Here is a 20,197-nt window from a genome sequence, read left to right on the forward strand (position 1 = left end):
CAGACGCTGGATGGAATAATTGGGCGGAAGGTGAATGTGATACTGGTGCTAACAAGTAGGGACAAGAAGAAAGAAAAGAAGAAAAGAAAGTTCGAGTGCGAAAAACGAAAAATTAAAAGTGACCGCCAAAAAGGAAGCGAATTTTTCAAATTTTTTACCCAATTTAAAAGTACAACGCACACCCTGGCCAAAATCCACTGCGGCCCCGATTGGAAAAACCGGGAACTTGCTAGTGTCGGGGAAGTTCTACTGACTACAGTAATAAGAGGACCAAAACAAACTCAAAGGGGACCCGTGGAGAACCCAAAAAGGCCAAGTAGTCGAACGAACCCGTGTTCGGCACTTCAACGCACGAAGTGGCCGAGGGAAAAGTAAGAAGGGGGGCGATGGAGCACTATGGAGTTCTGAACACGGTACTGGACGGGGCGGGATAGGGAAATTTTTAGACTCAGACCGGTGAAGTGAATTATTAAACGGAGTACCTCGAACAACCAAAAAATCAAGGGCGCATATATGACAGCGGCATCTCCATTGAGAACCAGTGGTTAGGAGCTGCTAAGTGGGCGCTACTGTGTTTATGCTTAAATGTTGGCCTGTGATGGTTCCATGGTGGTTTGGGGCCGTTCCATGGTTGTGTTTCCTGACAGCTGTCCGTGTTGGCGCCATGCCGATCTCTTGTCGATCGCTTTGTCGGGACTCTACATTGCTTACTATATTATTGTTATAATGAGTATGATCTCGTATCCTTCTGATCTGTATGTCCCTGGAAAATCCTGGTTGCTATCACCTGTGCTCCGTATTGGTAAGCTGATCCCAACGTCCCCCCGGCTGAGTATCCCAATGCAAATCTCACCTTCCTAAAAGGGTTGGCCTGAAATCCTCCCGTTGTGGGATACTCAATAGACTCATGCATAATTGTGATTTTCATGACTATTGCTCGAATCTTCCTGTGTATTTTCTGTCGACCAAGCCAATTGCAGACCTGGTACTGCAAGGATTAAACGGGGTAGTTCGTACTTATGTGGGATGTGCAGTATGGCCCCCTAGTGGAACACATCAGATAGCCGCTGATCAGCCACAGCTATCGAGATCAAGAATTACAATAGTCGACCGCTTTATGCGGCATATTAATATATTTAGTGCGGAATAGTCTGTTTACTAGTATGTTTTAATGGCCTTCTTCTCCCCTTTCTCGTTTTACAGCTATGTACCTAAATGGCCGAAGAAGGCGGGCAAGTTGCAACTCGTACACTCTTCTATGTAACCAGGGACATTTTGTTCCTCGTATACAACATACGGAGAGGTGCTGCGAATATGATTGGCTATTAGGTCTAGACTTTTAACCTTCTTTCTCCAGTTTCGGCACTTTACCTAACAGGTCTCTCCCATTTTGACGTTTACCAGCACGTCCTGCGCGACATGACACTTATTCTTCGATATATCACATGCAAGGCACAGATCTACTCCGTATGTTGTATGTACACTGGAGAAATTGTACACTGGAGAAATGAGCTACCCAGTAATTGGTACATTGACAAGAGATATGCTAATCACACACTGTACTCATTCGCCGCAACTAGATAGAAAGAGAAAAGAAACACCCAAGCAAAAAGTAAACTCCAGACACCCCCATCCCTGCTCCGTGCTGGATGAAATCCCTGAAAAAGCGACTAGTAGTAAATGAACGAAAGGGGATTGACGAGTGTCGCACGACACCCCTATCGCCCCTGCAAGCCCACTTAGCGTAAGGTAGCCTTCGAACGAGAAAAGAAATGGAGAAAGAATATTAAATCAAACGGTGGGACAATGCAGTTCCCGGGCACACGTGAAAGAAAAGAGAAGGGAGAAATAAAGGAATCAGAAAATTTCGTTAAAATAAACGCCCTGTCCACATGCGTAACTTGCTTTGCAGGCAAAAAGAAAACCTCCTCGAATCATGAGCTTCAAGATTATCATGTCTGCATCACGACATCCCCATCCACTTCGTACTCGGCGTCAATGTCCGCATCCGCATCCGCGTCTGAATCTGCGTCGGTGCCATTGGTATTGGCCATAGCCTTTTGGCCCTGGCCTTTGGCTGGTGACTTGGAAGCAGATCCTGACTCAGCGGGGATCACAACGTGAACTTTCTCGACCAAAGCCTTCCGGCTGACTGATCGCGGTGTCTTGGGGTTATCGTTGGATCGACGGGAGACCGCTGTTCCAGGTGACCGAGGGATGGAGTTGGTCTTTTTCTCGGGGGTCTTGGGTGCCTCCGTGTCCTTGTCCTCGGACGGCTCTGACTCAGCAGCATCAATGCCATTGGTCTTGACAGGCTTCTTGGGGGCAGCATCTCCATTAACATGCTCCGGTTCTTTTTCGCTCACATCTGCAGTTTCCCTAAGTTCAGGAGCCAGATTTTCGGCATCCCCGTCAACGACAGCTTCTTCCTCAACAGGTTCAGTCTTCTCCGGTTCAACACCATTGGCCTGGCTAGGTGTCGCTTCAGCTGCGGGCGAGTCCGTGAGAATAGATCTTCTCCCGCGACGAACGCTGCCTCCGGGGGTGACCGTTGCCAGCCCGGAGGGTCGTCGAGGTGTGTTGCGGCCGTTATTACGGGCGGACGTAGGTGTCGTTGACATGCTATTCAGTTTGGTGCTACCCGACGGGCGACCAGGTCTGCGTTTGGGGGGTGCTGCGGGAGGCACAGGAGGCCAAAGTTCGAACCGGGAGGGTGGGATTCCAGCAGCAGGGTTGGGGATTGCTGATGTTTCAGAGTTGCCCACTGTAGGATGGTTGGAGCCGTTATGCCGCAGAGCCAATGTGGAAGGCGGTCCAGCGGAGTCTGCGAGAGTGTCTCCATCCGACGCATTCGCCATTCGGCCATTGCCCTCATAGTCGGTCACTCTTGCCTCGGTCTCCTCTTCATCCTCATCTGGGTCCTCTCGAGGGGCGACGGTATGTATAGGAGCACGATCGAAATGAGACTGGTTACTACGACCCATAATGTAAGGTGTCCAGAGCAGCGCATCTGGATTAAGCTGGACGTAGCCCTTGCTTTCCCAGCCACTGATGACCTCGTTGTAATATTTGTGATCTAGACGGATGGCGTACGTCTTGGTGATGGGATCCCGCACAAGAGCTCGGAGTCCTTCAAGGGCAGATACAATGTCATCTGCCGTCATTCCGGTGCGATCAGACAGATCCGCAATGCTGATAGGCGTCTTCAAATCGCGAAGTTGGTATGATAGAATCAATCGCCAGTAGTTCCGGTACGACACTAGACCCATGTCGGAGAGCGGTTTCTCGGGCGATCCATTCTTGCCTTCGATGCGGGTAAGGAGGTATGAGAAGTCGATGAGGAGGTTTCCGTAGCCTTTGCGTTGATGGATTGGTAGAGTAAGGATGCAGGAAACGTTGTTCGCCGAGCTTGGGCGTTTTTCTTTACTGAAGTAGCCAACGAAATGACAGCCCAGATCGTCAAACTCAGTCATGACATAGAATAAGAATGGCTCAACATCGTAATACAGAGTCTTGGAGCCTAGGAAAAGTTTCGCGAGAAGGCAAAGATTTTGACAGTACACCGGGTTCTTGCGCCCATCAACTTCGAAGATTGAGACTGATCGATCTCGGTAGATCTCGTCGCCAGGGGGATGCTTTGCAGGGCACTTAAGTTTATGGCGCCAGGCGACGAAGTCCGAGTTCATGTACTTGAGACAGAACTCGCAAATGTACAGAACACGGTTGCGGCTGTATTCTTCCGGGTAGGGCGCTGCATACCAGGTTTCGATCTCGTAGCCACCGAAGTTGATGGATTTGATCTTTGAAGGAGGGCCAGAAACCTTTTGTGATGAATGCGCAGTGGTTTCGCCATTGAGTTCTGCTTCTTTCACTTTCTGTTGCCATTCATCTTCGGCTTTTAGACGTGCCTGTTCGAATCGGTCGCGATCGAATTGTGTTGGGAGTGTTCTGGATGTATCCTGGTCGACTTCGGACAGAATGCCTCCATATGGTTTTGATTTGGCGTCGTCGGTCTCACGGTCGAACAAAGTCATGGAGTTGTAGGATATGGGGGGAAGGGGAACGAAATGTGCCTGGGGTTCTGGGGCCACAGGTGGCGGCTTTGGTGCTTTCTTCTTCTTGCGTTGCGATCGAATTTGAGAGCCTGTTATTTTAGACATTTTTGCCTCTTCCAGCCGGAACCCAATGATCAATTTCCCGTACTGTCTAGCTACCACGCGGCAGTGCTCTCGGTCCACTGCGCGAGTGCGTCGCACGCGTACAGAACGTGTCCGAGCAGGGGAGTGGGCATCGCCATCAGCATTGACATCCCCGCCCTCCAAGGCCGCATCATTCAATATGGGGCGATCGGAGCGGAAAGATGTTTGTCGAAGTCTTTTGCGAAGCACCGGTGTGTGTTCTTCGGCCTCGATTGACGAGGCCTTTCGCTTGCGTAGCGACCGCGAGCTATTGAGCATCTCGTCGTCAACGCCTGTGTTAAAGATAGAATGGAATCCCTCGTCGTGTGTGCCAGCGTGCGCAGGTAGAAGCTCTTTGGGGAGGGCTGGGGCTCCGAGTCCGGTTTCTGTCGCTGAATTTGTTATCGTGTCGGGCTCTAGATTGTTATTAACACAGCTGGGGCATCTCCATGGGCCTGCGTGTTGCGATGTCAGAGCGCGTAATTCATTAAAGAGATAAGAGGCGATAAAATAACAGTCAATGACCATGTGTTTGCGTACCTTCCGTTTCATCAAATGCGTCTTGTTCGCGAGCGCATTGCCGATGAGCTGTGGGGTATCGAGTCAGCGATGGTCTACCATAATCGGGGTAAAAGGCAAACGGACAGTGATCACCACACACAACACAAGTGAGCCATTCCTCGAAATCTTCGCTTGGGTCGTGTTCCTCGTCTTGACTGCAAACCCTGTTTGTCCGTTGTTAGCACCTAAACTTCCTCATTCTGCACCGAGCGCTGCATCGAGCCCCTCTACTTACAAGCAATTTGAGCTACTACGAATATCAGTCTCGACATCCTCGCGCTCATTGCTCTCAGCTTCCCAGTCTTCGGCTTCTGACTCGTGGTCACTTGATTCGGGTTCTGAAGCGTCACGGTCATTTGCCTCAAACCCGGGATCGGCATCCGCGTCGGCTGTCTCAGACTCCGCATAGTCTTCTTCAGAACCCGCGTCATCGTCAGGTAGTTTAACAGCTCCAACTGGTTCGGCCTCATCGTTGTCATCATCGTCTTCTCCGTTCAACCCATTGACGCTTAGGTTGTTTCCATCCACAGCTTCTTCCGGGCCATCCTCATCAACTTCTCCAGTGTATGCTCGGTGAACTGCATCTTGAAGCCGTTGATCCATTTCATACAAGTCGGTTTCTTCCTCGCCCTCCGCATCTAGGTCGCTATCCGCTGGGTCCACAGGCGGGTCGAGTTTGCCCGATTCATCGTTTGCTGGCGGCGCCGTCGCCGCCATAGTGAAAGTTACCGCCACCGCCAGGTTGAGCACAGCAGTGCTTGTTTTATGCGCTCAGGTTGACTGAGGTATCTTTTTCGTGAAAGAAAGCTTAAACCGATCCGGTTACAGAAGCACCCCGCTGACGTCGGCGCTGATCCGGGAGCGCATCTGGATCAAAAGCGGGTTCGAGGCTAGTTGGAGTGGCACCGAAGATATTTACGAAAACAAGTATCGGTCGATATTGACGCTCAAAGTCTCCAGGCGCAAAGTGGGAGCTAAACAAACAAGAGGTGTCAGTCCGCCGCTGGAGTGGCCAGGCATCGCAAGCGCGTCGCAAAACAGAGGAAACTCACCCCAAGAGAAACCAGTGCAATCTTTGATTCAAAAGCGTACCAGACGCGTCGACAGACAGTCCATACACCGGGGCCTGTCTCTTTTACAATCGAATGCGATCTGCAGCGGCCTTCACGCCCCTTGTCCTGTGAGTGTCGTTGCAGCGCGCTGAGTCATCATACGCTAAACCACTTTGGGTGGAGGAGACCTCAAGCCCGTCGCTGTAGGAAGAGACACTCCCCTCCACACTCTCCGCGACCTATCTACTCCCCTCAGTCCGCAAGAGGCTTGACGGCTCTTGATTCTAATTTGACACCTTTTTCCGATCATCTACATACCCATACAACCGCACGCCATGGGTGTCCCTTTTGAGGCCCTGCTTCCCTATGGGATTATCATCACCGTACGTGCCATTGGACAATGCCTTCCGTGACTTTAGCTCACCAATTGCTACAGATGTTTGGTGTGTCTGGCTACGGCCTTCACTACGTCAAACGCTTTGCCAACGATGGCAAGAAGGCGCGCTGGAACCGCGACCTGTGGGATAGAGTAAGTTGGTTTCCATCCTTGTCGGCTGCGGTCGGAACTTGCATAAAGCACATTGGCTAACAATTTTACAGCAAAGTGAGTGCTTACAAGCTTATCGGCCGACCAAAAGCGCCTGAGAAGAATTATGCATGAGACTAACCACAACCAACCATAGTGATGGAGAGAGATCAGCGCATCACAGGCTCATTCCGGGGGCAGTCCAGCAACCACCAAGCGCCCACCGGATTCGAAGTCAGCAACCCATGGAAGGTACGAATAACAGATTCTGTGTTCCTTGGATTCCAGGCCCCAGGCAGAAACGCTGACCCGAGACATAGATCGAGAACCGGATCTACTAGTTTCAAAAATTGCAACCTCTTTTCCTTTACGTTCAATGTCTGCGCCTTCGTTACTCCGTGATCATACATATCCACTGCAATTTCTCTAGAAACGTTGTACCATATCAATTATTCTCCCGGGTTTCCTTAGTAGTCCGCTCCGTCATGTCTACTTGAGCTCCGAGGTCATGCCCCGAATCCCTTGGATCTCAGACTCACGAAGGTGCATATCGAAATACTTGGCCAGTGCCCTGACGCGGTCCTCTTCAGTCTGCAGCACTTGCAAGATCTCCGTTTGCCCGCGCAATCTCTCCTTGACTTCTTTGCCCGACATAACGCACTGGCCAATTATTTCTGTGCCACTTTGGTCCAAAATCATTCGTATGCAGACAAAGAACTGGGTAAACCAGCTGGTTCGGCTCTGGCTGACGGAGAAGTTCATGACGCCGAAATCCTGGGGTAGGAACTCCACGTCGGAAAAGCAGACCTGGTCCAACCACTTGCTCTCCGGGTTGTATCTTGTTTGGTAGATCCAGATCTTTTGATTTGGGTCTGTGAACTCGGCAATTCTTTCTCTGACAATCCGCATCTCAGATGGCGCGATAGCCGTAGCAGTAGCACCCTCTTGAAGTAATAGTGGAGCAGTGGCACAATTGTTTCCAAAGCCGACATCAACCTGTCCATATCCGTTAGTATGGTTCATGCGGTAGCTGCAGTCGATCTTCGTGCCGTACCATGTACTTCATTCCGTCAATTACCACAATCAGAATCATATGTCCACTTTGGCAGATCAATGTCAGCTCCGCTCGGAATGATAAACTGTCGGAGCACTTACAGGGGCAAATATAATCCGTCATCCAGTCCCTTCGACGCAGCATGACTGACTCGACCTCCGGTGGCGTAAACTAGGTAACCCAGGGACCGCAAGACAATAAAGAAGATGCCCGTGTTCTCCATGCAGTACCCATCTAGCCGCCGCTCCACCATCTTCTCAAAGAGATTCTGCGGGTTCAGAGAGATAGTATGATGTTGCGAGTAATGCAGCCCCGAGTTGCCCCATGGAATGGCAGCGAGATGCCGCCTTTGGAGTTCAGACAGCGCAGAAAGTGCGTCATTCTCGATATGTTGGCGGAGATGCTGAAGAAGATTGCTCTCGGATTGATCGGAGTGGGAGTACCCGATACGGTCCAAGTATAACTCCAGTTGTTGATCGGTATATGTGGGTTTTTCCGCCATTATCGGGGTTCCTTGTTGTTTTGGTTGTGTTTGGATGTATGAATTGTCTTTCTTCACAACGATGATCGAGGATCGGAATTATTCCATTCTCTCTATGTGATTGTCATTCTGATGACCAATATTGGGCTCCCCACATTTTCCCGCACATGGTTGCTTCCGCGACGGCAGTTTATAGTCCTCGGCTATATTAGGGAACATCCGTCTATACATCCAGCTGTTATAGACAGACTTGGACTGTTGATGGAAAATGCATATCCGTATTGTCATGGCTTATAGAGCAGAATGCGCCCATCTTTTTCTATCTGTAGCACTACCCATACTACGTTGGATCTAGTTATGATAAATCTAAGTAAACAAAGCATGCTACGTCGCAAATGCTGCCCCGGCTTAAACTGGTGGGGGTAAATAGGTCGAGTAAAACATACCTAGGTAGAATATCGGCAATGGAAGACACGAGCCCCGGTAGTTGCAGTAGTAGTATATATACTACTAACGAGCAATCTTGGATCTATTTTCGCTTTGCTTTTGAAGAATATATTGTCCTAAGGATCTCTTTATACCCCACGTTCCCTGCAAGCTGTGCGAGTTATGGATGCGGGAGATATTATTATTATCCATCACCTCGGCTATGACCCGTGTGAGGAACAGTCTTACATTCCAGGCATAATAGTCAATTTTGGACATGAAATGTAGTAAATATAGATTCAATTATAGCCAGTGTCACAATATCTCAAACTAAGACTAAGCAATAACCTTGTGAAATGTGCCTTGAAACACTCCGAGTTATAGATCTCCGATGATGTATGTTGTATATTTTCATCCGATATCCGGACCTACGGACATGTGCTTCGACTGATCAGCGAATGGACCTTTGGGTTCAGCACATTCATCTATTACTTCTTGTCTAACTTCTACTTTGTACAGTCCGACTATCTATACATTTTGAACAGCATACTGCCCTTCCCACCGTGAACCCCGCATCTGAACAATGACTACACTAAACGAGCAACTTGCGACATTAGTCGAGAACTTCTCACCCTGCGATGTATGCCAGCATAGACTATCGAACCACAAAGCACATCTAACATTGTAATTCCCAGGTATCAGACGCCCTCATCAAGTTACAAAAGACGCCCGAGGGCAGCACAGCAAGAGCAGGCTACCTTGCAGATCTAGGTAAGCCACTAATACAACCTTGGAAATCTCTCCAAAGCCTCTATCTATATCTTCAATAATCCCACTCACACACTTCCACCAGTACCACTTTCCCCCACAACAGGGCGAAATGAAACAATGTCCAGGGTTGCGGCGCCGGCAACAACATTCAAATTTCTAGCCAAAAACGCCAGCCCACCATCAATTGCGACAGAAAACCCCCAGAAGCACGGGTTCCCGCCGGGTACGCACTGGGTAGACCATGTCGGCGAATTCCAAGCGTCAGATCCTTCTGGCGCCGGATCCATCGTCGTCATTGAGCAGCCTGAGAACCAGTACTGTGCCGTGACGGGCGGGATCATGGCGACCAGGATGAAAGCCCTCGGGATCAAAGCCACAGTTGTGGGTGGTCGGGTCAGGGACTTGAAGGAATTGAAAGCTACCGGGCTTCCGGTTCGTCAGATTTCTCATGTTTTATTCGTTCGTGTCACTGATCGTGTTCTCGGCTGATGGTAGATCTGGGCTCGTGCTACTTCTACTGTTGGCACTAATGCCGAGGCCAAGGCTGGTGCTCGTGATGTGCCAATCTCGATCGGGGGTGTTACTGTCTCGCCTGTGAGTCCTAGCTGATTGATTGCTTTTTGCTTCATGGTCGGGTTCAGGGTCTGATCATTGCAATGCATTATAGGGAGACATTATCTTCTGTGACCCCTTGGAAGGAGTAGTGGCCATTCCTCGTGAGCTGCTTTGTCAGGTGCTTGAGCTGATGCCTAAACTGACCGCAATGGATGACAAGGCCAAGGAGGCTGTTGCGCAGGGAATGAGTGTCACTGATGCTTTTAATAAATTCCGCTGATAGCCTACTCTTCCAGCCAAATGTATATACATACAACAAGATTATATGATGGGCGACGAAACTGGGAAGACCTCGAACCAGGCTCGGGATCACCTGCAGGGAGTCTACAGCAATATTGCTACCAAATACGGAGCAGGCATGTACACAGACATATATATGCAGTTCTAATCTTTTGGTATTTGAAGTATTCAATACATAACGAGAAATCTGTGCATGTGAAATAGAAAAGAAGGGCTAAAAAGCCAAATCGCTGTGCAAATATACAATTGTTTCGTTTACTCCGACACCCAGACAGCGGCCATACCCATACCGGTACCGACGCACATGCTGGTGACACCAATCTTCTTGTTTGTGCGCTTGAGCTCAGTAAACAAAGTGCTGACCTGACGGGCACCAGTGCAGCCAAGAGGGTGACCGAAAGCAATAGCACCACCCTTGGGGTTAACCTTCTCGGCAGGGATGCCGAGTTCATTAACACACCAGACACACTGGGAAGCGAAAGCCTCGTTGATCTCATAAATGTCGACATCATCCTTGGTGATGCCGGCCTTCTCCAGCGCAACGGGGATAGCCTTCCAAGGGCCGACGCCCATGAGCAGGGGCTTCACGCCGACGACGCTGGCAGTGACATACTTGCCAAGGATCTTCTGGCCCAGACGCTCCGCAGTGGACCGCTTCATGAGGAGGACGGCGGCGGCACCGTCGGAGATCTGGGAAGCGTTACCGGCGTGGATGGAGCCGTCCTTGGCAAAGGCGGGCTTGATCTTGCCAAGCGACTCGGCGGTGATACCCTGGCGGACGCCGTCATCGGCCTTCACGGTGATGGTCTTCTCCTCGCCGGTCTTAGGGTCGGTCCACTTCACGTCAAGAGGGGCGATCTCTTCGTTGAAGAGACCGGCCTTCTGGGCGGCAACAGCCTTCTGGTATGATTGAGCGGCGAAGGAGTCTTGGGAAGCACGGGTCACGCCACGGTCTTTGGCCATGTTCTCGGACAGCACACCCATGGGGACCTTGCAGTTTGCGGACTCGGGGTGGCTCTCGAGGAGGTCGGAGAACTCGGTCACGGCACCGGGTCTGTATCAAGTTATTAGCCATATTATTGAACGGGGGTTTGGGGGGCTTGTAACATACCCGTACTGAGAGGACATGCTCTCAACACCGGCACCGATGCCGACATCGATCATGCCAGACTGAATGGCATTGGCAATATCGGCGATAGCCTGGAGACCGCTAGAGCACTGACGGTTCAAGCTCTTCACGGCGGTGCTCTCGGGGAAGCCAGCCACGAGAGCAGCGGCACGGAACTCAGTAGCACCACCACCGGGGGCAAGGACGGAGCCGACGGCAATGTCCTGGACAGAGCTGGGGTCAACGCCGCTCTTGTTCAGAACAGCCTTGAAGACACCAGCAAGCAGGTCAGCGCCAGCGGTATCCTTGAAGCCACCCTTACCACCCTTGGTGAGGGCTGTGCGGAGGGCACATGTCACGACAATGTCATCGGGGTGCTTTTCGGTAATAGCGGCGGCTCCCTTCTTGCCACCGGGGCCGAAGTGGGAGGAAACCTGGCTAAGGCGTTGCTGGGCTATAGATAGGAATTAGTTTGCTGTTTCTATTTCGATTCTAACCCGTCAAAAGCCACCAGAAACCCAGTGTTCTGTTGAATACATGGCCATGGGCTGTCACATGCACATCACTCACCGTTAGACATGACGTCAATGTGTGATGGAGGTATAGGAGAGGTATGAGGATGAAGGACAGGGCAAAAGTGAGGATAAGAAAGTAGGCCAAATATCTGGGGAAGCGGTGGTTTATAAATCAGAGCCGTGGAATCGGTGGTATTTCCCCTTTGGACGGCCGTAGCTGGCCGCTGTCGCATTCTGAGAAAGTACCGAGGTCCATTTGGCCGCATCATTTTTGATCCGGGGCAGTCACGGGATCTCCGAGTGGTGGATCATGGGGCATGTGAAATCGTATATCACATGCGGACGTCTTTACGACGTCATGTAAGAAGATCAGCTCGGCATTGGGAGTGTTCATAAATTCATATGTTTTCAGGTGCTATATGCACAAATATCATACGCCAGGGCCTATCTCAACATAATGTCGATACCACTCCCACGAATAAGTTGGCCTTAGAACAGCTACGTCGATAGTGTTTTGACTATTGCAAGTTCTTCATAAATCGAGAAAGGGAAAGTGCCATCATCACATCCTCTGATAGCTCAGCTGGAAGAGCGCAAGACTGTAATTGATCTGTTCAGAGAACTTGTTATCTTGAGGTCCCTGGTTCGATCCCGGGTCAGAGGATTTTTTTATTTTTCCCATGTACTTCATTGTGTCACCAAAGACTTACTTACCTGTCCGGTGGTGGCCCGTCCGACGAACTACTTTGATCCAACGCAATGGCCGCAAATTCCTACATGGTCGATGATATCAACCTCTTGTCTGAATTTCTCAGCGATAATCAACTGCCCGATCTCTCCACCACATCCCCAGTCGACTGCATTGTCATATGCGCCTCAGCCGTTCTCCACAGTGCCGAGGTCCTGTTCAAGACTCTTCAGCAAAAGCCATCCCTTACCAAAGCTCTCGTACTGTGCGGCGGTATTGGGCACTCAACTGAGCTCCTTTACAATGCAGTGAAGTCTCATCCAGTCTTCTCACAGATCGCCCACGAGATCCAAGGTCTCCCTGAAGCCAAGGTTCTCGAACGAATTCTCGATCAGTTTTTCGATCGATCTCTCATCACCAAAGAAGGATGTCAGGTTCTGCTTGAACCCCGATCTACGAATTGCGGTCAGAATGCTTCATTCTCTCGCAGGGTCCTCGATGAAGCGGGCTTTCGAGCACCAGCCACTTGCATTATCATTCAGGATCCCACAATGATGCTCAGGACCAGGGCATCGTTTGAGAAGGCTTATGAGGGCACCCGATCTCTGGTCTCGATTATTAGTTGCCCGGTGTTTGTGCCACACGTGCAATTGTCCCGTAACGGAGTCATTGAGTATACAGACACATTACCACCGTCAGAGTTGTGGTCACAGAATCGGTTTCTGGAGCTGATTATGGGCGAGATACCGAGGTTGAGGGATGATAAGGATGGTTATGGTCCTCGGGGGCGTGGCTTCATTGCTCATGTGGATGTTCCAAGCGATGTTGAGACAGCTTGGTCTCGACTTCAAGTGGTGACTGGGAGCTCTAGATAGGGATATGGAGATATGTAGGGAAGACAGAGACTTGTATGTCATTGGGGGCTACATATTCGACTGCGAGTATGGGAACCGAGGCATCAATGCGCAGGTCGCGTGTGCGCACCTGCAATGCAAATACGGTGTATACAACCCCACTGCAATACGTAGCATAACATAAGAGTTTTAGAGTGGACTGCCGGGTTGTTTCAAATATTCCTTTCAAAAAGACAAAAGCAGAAAATCGGGAAAGAAATAAAAAATGATCCCCTGACCCGGGATCGAACCAGGGACCTCAAGATAACAAGTTCCATGAGAACACGTCAATTACAGTCTTGCGCTCTTCCAGCTGAGCTATCAGGGGATTTGATTGGCTGTTTTGCCCATTTAAGTATTATGAAACAATCTCACCAGACCTACATACGTACAGGTTTATGTAGCTCCTACCAAGCGGTGTCCACTTCGAATCACAACCTTGAAAGACTGATTTCTTGTAAAAATATCCTTCCAACAGTATGGACTCGTTACTTGCTCGACACGGGAGTATCAAGATAACCCGGCGGCAAAGCACCCCTCTCAACGCAGTTTGATTTGGAGCGCCGACGTCCGCAGGTGGCACCGGTGTTGCTGTGTACAAGCACCCACAGGTCAATGATCTCACTCCTCGGAGTGAACGACGGCATGTGGCGTCGATCTAAGCTGCAATATTGCAAAGGCTGAGCTTCTGCTTATCATTGGACTCGGTGTTCATGCCCTCCACACTATTCTTGCCCATTCTGGGCACTGACTCGGATAGCTACCTAGGGTCTCAGCAGCAGTTTCGCGCAGCTTTTGTCGTCCAGTCCTGTACATCATATGGCAGCATCTATGTTGACATGGCTACCGTCTGAGAACCGCGACCCCGTGGCCATGTGTACAGCAGGCTTAATGTCGGCCCTGATACCAGTCTTGCCTTATTCCAGCAGATTGTGCGACTCACGTTGACATAGTGTCCACCAGCACGCTCAGCCAAATTCTGCATTCAAGTACTTCTGGGTGTGACTGTCCGGGGCGGGAAATCCATGCCAGAGCTTTGTACACTTGTCTGATGAATCTCGCTGGCAGAACTTGTTGAGTTTGAAATAAAAACATGGAGATTCGATGGCTGCCTGTCTCATCGGGGGTCTATGGCCAATGCAGCGACAGTTCACGTACCGTGGTGAACTCATAGGAACTCGGGTGGCAAAGTATATATTCCCCAAGGCTTTGCCACGGCATTCCATGCCTCGCCCTTACTCCAGCAAAGTAACAACTTTTCTTCAGGGGAATGGGCCATGCCCTTCGCCGGTATCTAATGGCATTGGTCTACCTTAGAAGCAGGCCTCTGCGAGTTTGAAACCTCGGATATGGGGCCGTGTCTGGTGGGACGCCAGTCCCCATTAAATCTAAAATCAAATTGACATGTAGTGGTATATCCGCTATCATGTCTTTAACATTGGGCTCTAGTGAGTCGATACCTATCCCTATTCCCTGTCTTGTTTTGGCTCTGTGGACGGTATAACACATGTAGGTACCTAGGTAGTATCTCTGACATGCGAGTTTACGCAGTTTCATGCCTTCCGGGTTCGGGGGGAGAAGCAAAATAATTCGAGCTGTGCCCCGGGTTCCGATCCACTGGGGGGTACAGAATGGACTGGACATTGGTCAGATTGGTTGTCGAAAGCTTTGGAGAACGCCGGTCGTCCGCGTTGATGTATATATTTTGCACGGGGTGTGGCGACCTATATGTTCTCCACGACTCAAGAGCTATACCAACCACATATACGCAAAAATCCATGTCCAATCCGTTACTCTTCAAGTTATATATCTGCGGTAGTAAAAATATAAAACTGTTAACTATTGTACTCTAGTTAGTGTCAATGAATAGCCAAAAATGAAAAAAATCCTCTGACCCGGGATCGAACCAGGGACCTCAAGATAACAAGTTCTCTGAACAGATCAATTACAGTCTTGCGCTCTTCCAGCTGAGCTATCAGAGGAATTATTGAAATAATTTGCAGATTTAGAAATTGTAAGCAAGACCACCTACCAAACAAGGAAAGCATCCGGTCTTCATCCATATTCCCTCCCACCTGAGCAGAACCACCAGCCAATATACCACATACATCATCCTCCAACAACCAAACAACCAAACGAAGCAGACACACACCCATGATCCGACGCGCCCTAACCGCCGCCTCATCAGCGCGCGCATCACCCAGCACACCATCAAGCGCCTCATCCTGCAAGCTACAACTCACCCGTCCACCATGGCACCTTGTACGCACACCCAACCAAGCAAAGCAGAATCCAAACGTTTCGGGAGACATCCAAGCCAAAAACCCAGCAAAAACTAACAATAAAACTGCACCAACAGAACCCCAGCACGTCCCGCCTCTTCACCACAACCCCGTTCACAGCCTTCAAAGCATCACCACCAACAAAAGACCCCTCGCCATTCCGTCTCTCCGCAAACAAACCCGACTCCTCCCCACCGCCCTCCTTCGAAGATGTGTATTACAGCCCTTACCAGCCAAAGCGGCAATGGCCACCGGATATGTCGAAGTTGTCACCGAAACACCAGTTCCGACTTGAGCGCAAGTACCGTCGGCGTGCGGCGCTGAAATATGCGCGGCCGAAGTTTACGAAGGCTGTTACGCTGGGACAGTGGGTTATTATTGGATGTGAGTTTTTGTTCAGATTGAGGGGTTGCGTTGGTGTTGGGGACGGATTGTGTATAGACTTGTGGTGGATGATGTGCATGGAGTTTGAGGATGGATGCTGACTTTTTATGTATAGTTGTTATTGTCTACTCTGTGTTGTTTATGGAGTGGGAGACGGAGGATACGGTGTTCCATGTGGTAAGTGCTCTCTCTTGGGGATTATGCTTGTTGATATCTTGGCTAACATGATTTCAACTAATAGATTCGGGAGAAATTCTTTGCTGGTGTTCGGGCCATGTTCTCCAGCGCACCGCCTCCTGGACCGGGAAGGGTTCAGAAGGACAATGCGGCGCCTGAGGAGAGCTCGTAGTCGAGTCATATTTATGTCTGATATCAATATTTTGTACAATATTCACCTAGATTCCCTACTTGCATCTGCAGCCTACCAGAAAATCTCAAAATTCACTAAAACAACTGTCGATTCATTCAATTCTCATATCTGTTCATAGGTCATTTGTCATGAAGAAATCCCGTCGGAAGAACAGGCGTCGCTGTACCATGGAGTGAAGGAGAAAGAGACAGGGAATATCAACAGTCTCTTTCTCGCTTTCTGCTCCGTCGCCTGTGCCAATATTTGGCTTCGTTACATCATGTCCGCAGGACTTCTCTTGGACAATGAAATGCAATCAACATGCCAATAACACCAAGAATGCCAACGCCTGTCAGAGATAACAGGCCACCAATAAACTCCAAAGTAAACAAAACATTCCAACAAAATACGTTGGGGTGGGGCTGAGGATCAGCCCTAACGCCGAGTCATGATAATGTGAAACCCAAAAGAAAGATAGGAAATAAAGACAAGAGAGGAATGGGAAATTCGTTAGATCGAACCGGGGGGTTGCGCACCCGGTTCTTAAAGCCAGCTGCGCAGGTCGCTCGACGGGGTAGTCGGACCAGCAGCTGGACGGTTGTCCGAGAAGTCTAGAGCAAGCTCTAGCCTAGGCGGCCGCTCGTCGACCAGGCCTTTTCTAGGACTACCTGGCGCGGACTTCTTAGGGGATTTGGTGGGCGAGCCGGGTTCGCCTGCTCGGGGTGGGCCTTCGCGCACAAAGGTATAAGGCCAGCCATCATCGGCTGCTGCTGCGACCCAGGTTCGCAGGCAATCATGCACAGAAGAATAGAACTTCTCCTTGCAAGTACGCAGACTACCACCCATGACTTTCTCAAAACCAGAGGCACGGAGCTCATCACGAAGTTGGTTTCGCTCATCAGGGGTGGGCAGCATGGCAATCAGGCCGTTTACGAGATCGAGATGTGCCGCAAGGTAGTTGGTCGCATCCCATTCAACACCTCCAACGTATGGGGCGGCCGGAACCGGAGGGCGGGGTACTGGGAAGTGACGCTCGTTGTAGGGACGAGTGTCTACTGGTACCTTTTCGCCGAAAAGGTCCTCCGACTTGGGGAGGGGAATCACATTCAGGTGATGAAGGAAAATCCAGAAGACCTCCTTAGTGACGTTGGTGATCTCCTTACACCACACTCTATAGGGTCGTGATTGGTAGATATTGGCAATGAAGGCCAGCGGCTGATTGTCCACTGGTGGCGCGGGATCCTTCAGATAAGAAAGGATCTGTCTGGCGCGCTTGGATGCCTCTGCACCAGCAGGAGCAGTGGAGAGCTGCGTGAATAGCAGGTTTGCAACAATCCCTCGAGTGGTGAATTCACTGGGGCCCTTCTTTTCCTCGTCAAAGAGCATATGCAGCAGAGCGGGGAAAAGCTCATGCTCAATAGCAGTAAGGTGTGCCAGGGCAGCAGATGTAGTGCAAAGAGCCTTCAGACAGAGCAATGCCTCGTGCAAAAGGGTGTCCTCATGGTCCTCGCTGTAGGACGGGTTAGTTACTGGTCTGGATGGAGAAGACAGGATACATACCGCCAGGTCATCTTCATAATACGGTAGAGAAGCTGCACAATCTCATCCATTCCTCCTTCAGTGATAAAGTCATTGACCCATTGGACAGTTTCGTTACGTAGGAGAAGACGTAGTTTGTGCATCTTCCCCACCTCAACCATCTCAGGTTTTTGGATCTCTCTCAGGTAATGCACAAAGTCGGAAGGATCCGCTGCCGTATCGACAGCGGCCGCATCAGCAAGTGATGCCGTTGAAACATTGGCTGAGAGGGTGGTGTAGACACCAACAGGCTGGGAAAGGTCCACAGACCTTGGCCGACGGCTTGATGCTTCACTATCCCGCCGCAACTTCTTGCCAGGTGACGAGGGGCCCTTGAAGGTAAATCCGCGGCTCCTAGATCGAGATCGAGATCCTTTGCGATCCTGAGGTTGGGTGTCTTCCTTGGATTCTTTGCCGCGTCCTCGACGACTATCACCGGTTCCCCCGCTGAGAGGAGTGATGTTCTCCGTCCGATCTTTCTGGATAAAATCAGCCTTGATATTAGTGTCAAGTGAGCGCATCTTGTCTCTCATATTATGAGGAATATTCCTCGCATCCTTGAGAGAGGTTAGCCTTGCCATTCAAATTGTTTGTACGATGTATGGTCAACAAACCAGCAGCTTCTCGAACTCGCTTTCTAGATCCTTGGAGTTGAGATGCTGATGAACTTCAGCGTCTCGCTCCTTTGCATTGAATGCAGAGATAGCAGCCTGTACACGGGAAAGTCGCTTGGGCTCTTCCTTTGCCATGGTAGGTGGGGATGTTTTTCGTGGACTCGGTGGCCCTCTGCTCTTAGAAGAAGCACTGCCAGATCGCCCAACAGGGTCGCTCTCTCCCGAAGATGCGCGCTGTAGCCCGAGAATATCCTTCACTTTGCGGTTTCCTGCCATGATGTCTGACTTGGGGCGAGGCTTGGGGTCATTCGATTTGCCAAGGGAGGGTTGGTGGTAGTCATAGAAGTTGCGTTGCTGGCTTGGCCCGTAGCCCTTGGGTGTATAGAGAGAGACTTCGTCCGCCACAGTTCGCCTCATGTCGGCGGTGGAGTTTGGCCTCGATCGACCAGTAGGCTCTTTATGAACCGAAGCCGAGCCCTGCGACCAGACTGGGGATGAAACTGGGGATGGCATATGATCGATAAGGTCAGTCGGGCTGCGGTTTTCCTTATCCCGGCTCTGCTTTGAGCCATCCTTTCTTCCCCGCTGGGACCTTTTGAGGATGGCCGAGAGACTGTTGGATGATTTGGCCTTTTTGGGCGACAGATCCTCACTTTGCTCGGGTGTCTCCTCCGACCTACTATCCTTTCGCTCCATATAATTTTTCAGAGACTTCAATGAGACGGCACTCTTGGTCTTCTTATGCAGGGCACCTTTGTTTTCCTTGCTGCCCATCTTCGGCGCCATCCCTTGGTCACCCGCATCACGATTGGGGACAATCTCACTGAGCGGGCGGTAGCCGGCGATGGAGTCAGGCTCCTCGCTGAATGGGAAAGGGATGTTCTCAGTTGGCCGGCTTCTCTGCATAGGCCGCGGGGCCGAGGCGTCGTCGGCGGATTGATTTCGTTTATGGGTTTTGGATGACATTATGGCCCGGAACATGGACTGTTTGGTAGGGGATCGGTTCGCATCGTCAAAGATTTGGGGACCAGAGGTACTCGCAGCCATCGCTATCCTCTTTGACCAGCAACTAAGTACATCTTGTTAGCAGGTGAAGTAGATGGTGGAGGGGAACGGGTAGTTGCAGTTCGAACTCACGGGATCTGTGCAGACAAACGCAGAATAGAACAACAACGCGGTCACAAACAACAAGGGTGATAGTCAAGTACTATATCCCTTCAATTTCAACAAAGAACAAAAAAGCGGGGAAGAAGATCGGGTTGGAAGGAAAAGAAAAGACCAAGATGGGCAAGCTGGGCAAGCTGGGGAATTTGAAGAATCAACGGCTTCTTGCTGCCAACAGCAACCGTCATCGAGGATCAAGATGTTGATCCACTTGCCTCGACTTAGCGTATGAGACGATCCTTGGGGTTGGCTGGATTGAAGGTGGAGGAGTAAACAACGTGCGGGTAAAGAGGTTGCGAGGGGCAACGGAGTGGACTTGGCGGTGAACTTGGGGGGTCTATTGGTGATTAGCCTTGGGTACTTAGTGAAAGTGCCTATGAGAGCCAGACATGTCATATTGCATATTATTGTCCATTCATTTTGTTATTTTTAAGCATGCATATAGTCCTTGCATGGTTTTTTTGTTTGTTTGATTGTTATGTTATTGTTATTGTTATTCCTTGTTATTCCTATCATTCCTGAATCCGACTGGTTGTATATACATATTGGATAGATCCTTGATTGACGATACATCTACTTTAAAATATAAGATGATATGAAAAAGCAATATCTACATTTGGAATATTTTATAGGATATAATTTGCAATTGTCATCTTTGTTATTATCGAGCTAACTCACCTGTGCCGATGCCGGCAGGCCCAATTGAAAATAAATACAT

At 50.1% G+C, this 20,197-nt stretch overlaps 8 protein-coding genes across 8 annotated transcripts; 4 read left to right on the plus strand and 4 right to left on the minus strand.

The window, feature by feature from the left end:
* Window positions 1–1,952: 1,952 nt before the first annotated feature.
* Window positions 1,953–5,456, minus strand: N7525_005547 (uncharacterized protein; the record flags this gene model as incomplete). The annotated part of the gene is made up of 4 exons (XM_002564667.2): window positions 1,953–4,633; window positions 4,719–4,766; window positions 4,824–4,903; window positions 4,975–5,456. 4 exons carry the CDS (start codon window positions 5,454–5,456, stop codon window positions 1,953–1,955), a joined length of 3,291 nt encoding a protein of 1,096 aa, XP_002564713.1.
* A 670-nt stretch (window positions 5,457–6,126) lies between these two features.
* On the plus strand, window positions 6,127–6,658 carry N7525_005548 (NADH dehydrogenase [ubiquinone] 1 alpha subcomplex subunit 1; the record flags this gene model as incomplete). Its single annotated transcript, XM_002564666.1, has 5 exons — window positions 6,127–6,174; window positions 6,228–6,320; window positions 6,392–6,395; window positions 6,475–6,569; window positions 6,638–6,658. The coding sequence occupies 5 exons, from the start codon at window positions 6,127–6,129 to the stop codon at window positions 6,656–6,658; spliced, it is 261 nt and encodes an 86-aa protein (XP_002564712.1).
* Window positions 6,659–6,806: 148 nt separating this feature from the next.
* On the minus strand, window positions 6,807–7,873 carry N7525_005549 (arylamine N-acetyltransferase family protein; the record flags this gene model as incomplete). Its single annotated transcript, XM_061213438.1, has 3 exons — window positions 6,807–7,313; window positions 7,372–7,417; window positions 7,473–7,873. The coding sequence occupies 3 exons, from the start codon at window positions 7,871–7,873 to the stop codon at window positions 6,807–6,809; spliced, it is 954 nt and encodes a 317-aa protein (XP_061070459.1).
* Window positions 7,874–8,861: 988 nt separating this feature from the next.
* Window positions 8,862–9,884, plus strand: N7525_005550 (RraA family protein; the record flags this gene model as incomplete). Its single annotated transcript, XM_002564664.1, has 5 exons — window positions 8,862–8,918; window positions 8,974–9,049; window positions 9,132–9,481; window positions 9,545–9,643; window positions 9,717–9,884. The coding sequence occupies 5 exons, from the start codon at window positions 8,862–8,864 to the stop codon at window positions 9,882–9,884; spliced, it is 750 nt and encodes a 249-aa protein (XP_002564710.1).
* Window positions 9,885–10,159: 275 nt separating this feature from the next.
* Window positions 10,160–11,796, minus strand: N7525_005551 (3-ketoacyl-coA thiolase peroxisomal A precursor; the record flags this gene model as incomplete). Its single annotated transcript, XM_002564663.2, has 3 exons — window positions 10,160–10,958; window positions 11,016–11,466; window positions 11,583–11,796. 3 exons carry the CDS (start codon window positions 11,794–11,796, stop codon window positions 10,160–10,162), a joined length of 1,464 nt encoding a protein of 487 aa, XP_002564709.2.
* A 490-nt stretch (window positions 11,797–12,286) lies between these two features.
* On the plus strand, window positions 12,287–13,090 carry N7525_005552 (YdcF family protein; the record flags this gene model as incomplete). The annotated part of the gene is made up of 1 exon (XM_002564662.1): window positions 12,287–13,090. One exon carries the CDS (start codon window positions 12,287–12,289, stop codon window positions 13,088–13,090), a length of 804 nt encoding a protein of 267 aa, XP_002564708.1.
* A 2,172-nt stretch (window positions 13,091–15,262) lies between these two features.
* On the plus strand, window positions 15,263–16,123 carry N7525_005553 (uncharacterized protein; the record flags this gene model as incomplete). Its single annotated transcript, XM_002564661.1, has 4 exons — window positions 15,263–15,370; window positions 15,468–15,774; window positions 15,890–15,951; window positions 16,016–16,123. The coding sequence occupies 4 exons, from the start codon at window positions 15,263–15,265 to the stop codon at window positions 16,121–16,123; spliced, it is 585 nt and encodes a 194-aa protein (XP_002564707.1).
* Window positions 16,124–16,666: 543 nt separating this feature from the next.
* N7525_005554 (uncharacterized protein) lies at window positions 16,667–19,362 on the minus strand (the record flags this gene model as incomplete). The annotated part of the gene is made up of 3 exons (XM_002564660.1): window positions 16,667–17,633; window positions 17,684–18,258; window positions 18,316–19,362. 3 exons carry the CDS (start codon window positions 19,360–19,362, stop codon window positions 16,667–16,669), a joined length of 2,589 nt encoding a protein of 862 aa, XP_002564706.1.
* Between the last annotated feature and the right edge of the window lie 835 nt (window positions 19,363–20,197).

The sequence above is a fragment of the Penicillium rubens genome (assembly GCF_028828025.1).
Source record: "Penicillium rubens strain IBT 27055 chromosome Unknown utg000002l_segment0_segment0, whole genome shotgun sequence".
Classification (NCBI taxonomy): Eukaryota; Fungi; Ascomycota; class Eurotiomycetes; order Eurotiales; family Aspergillaceae; genus Penicillium; species Penicillium rubens.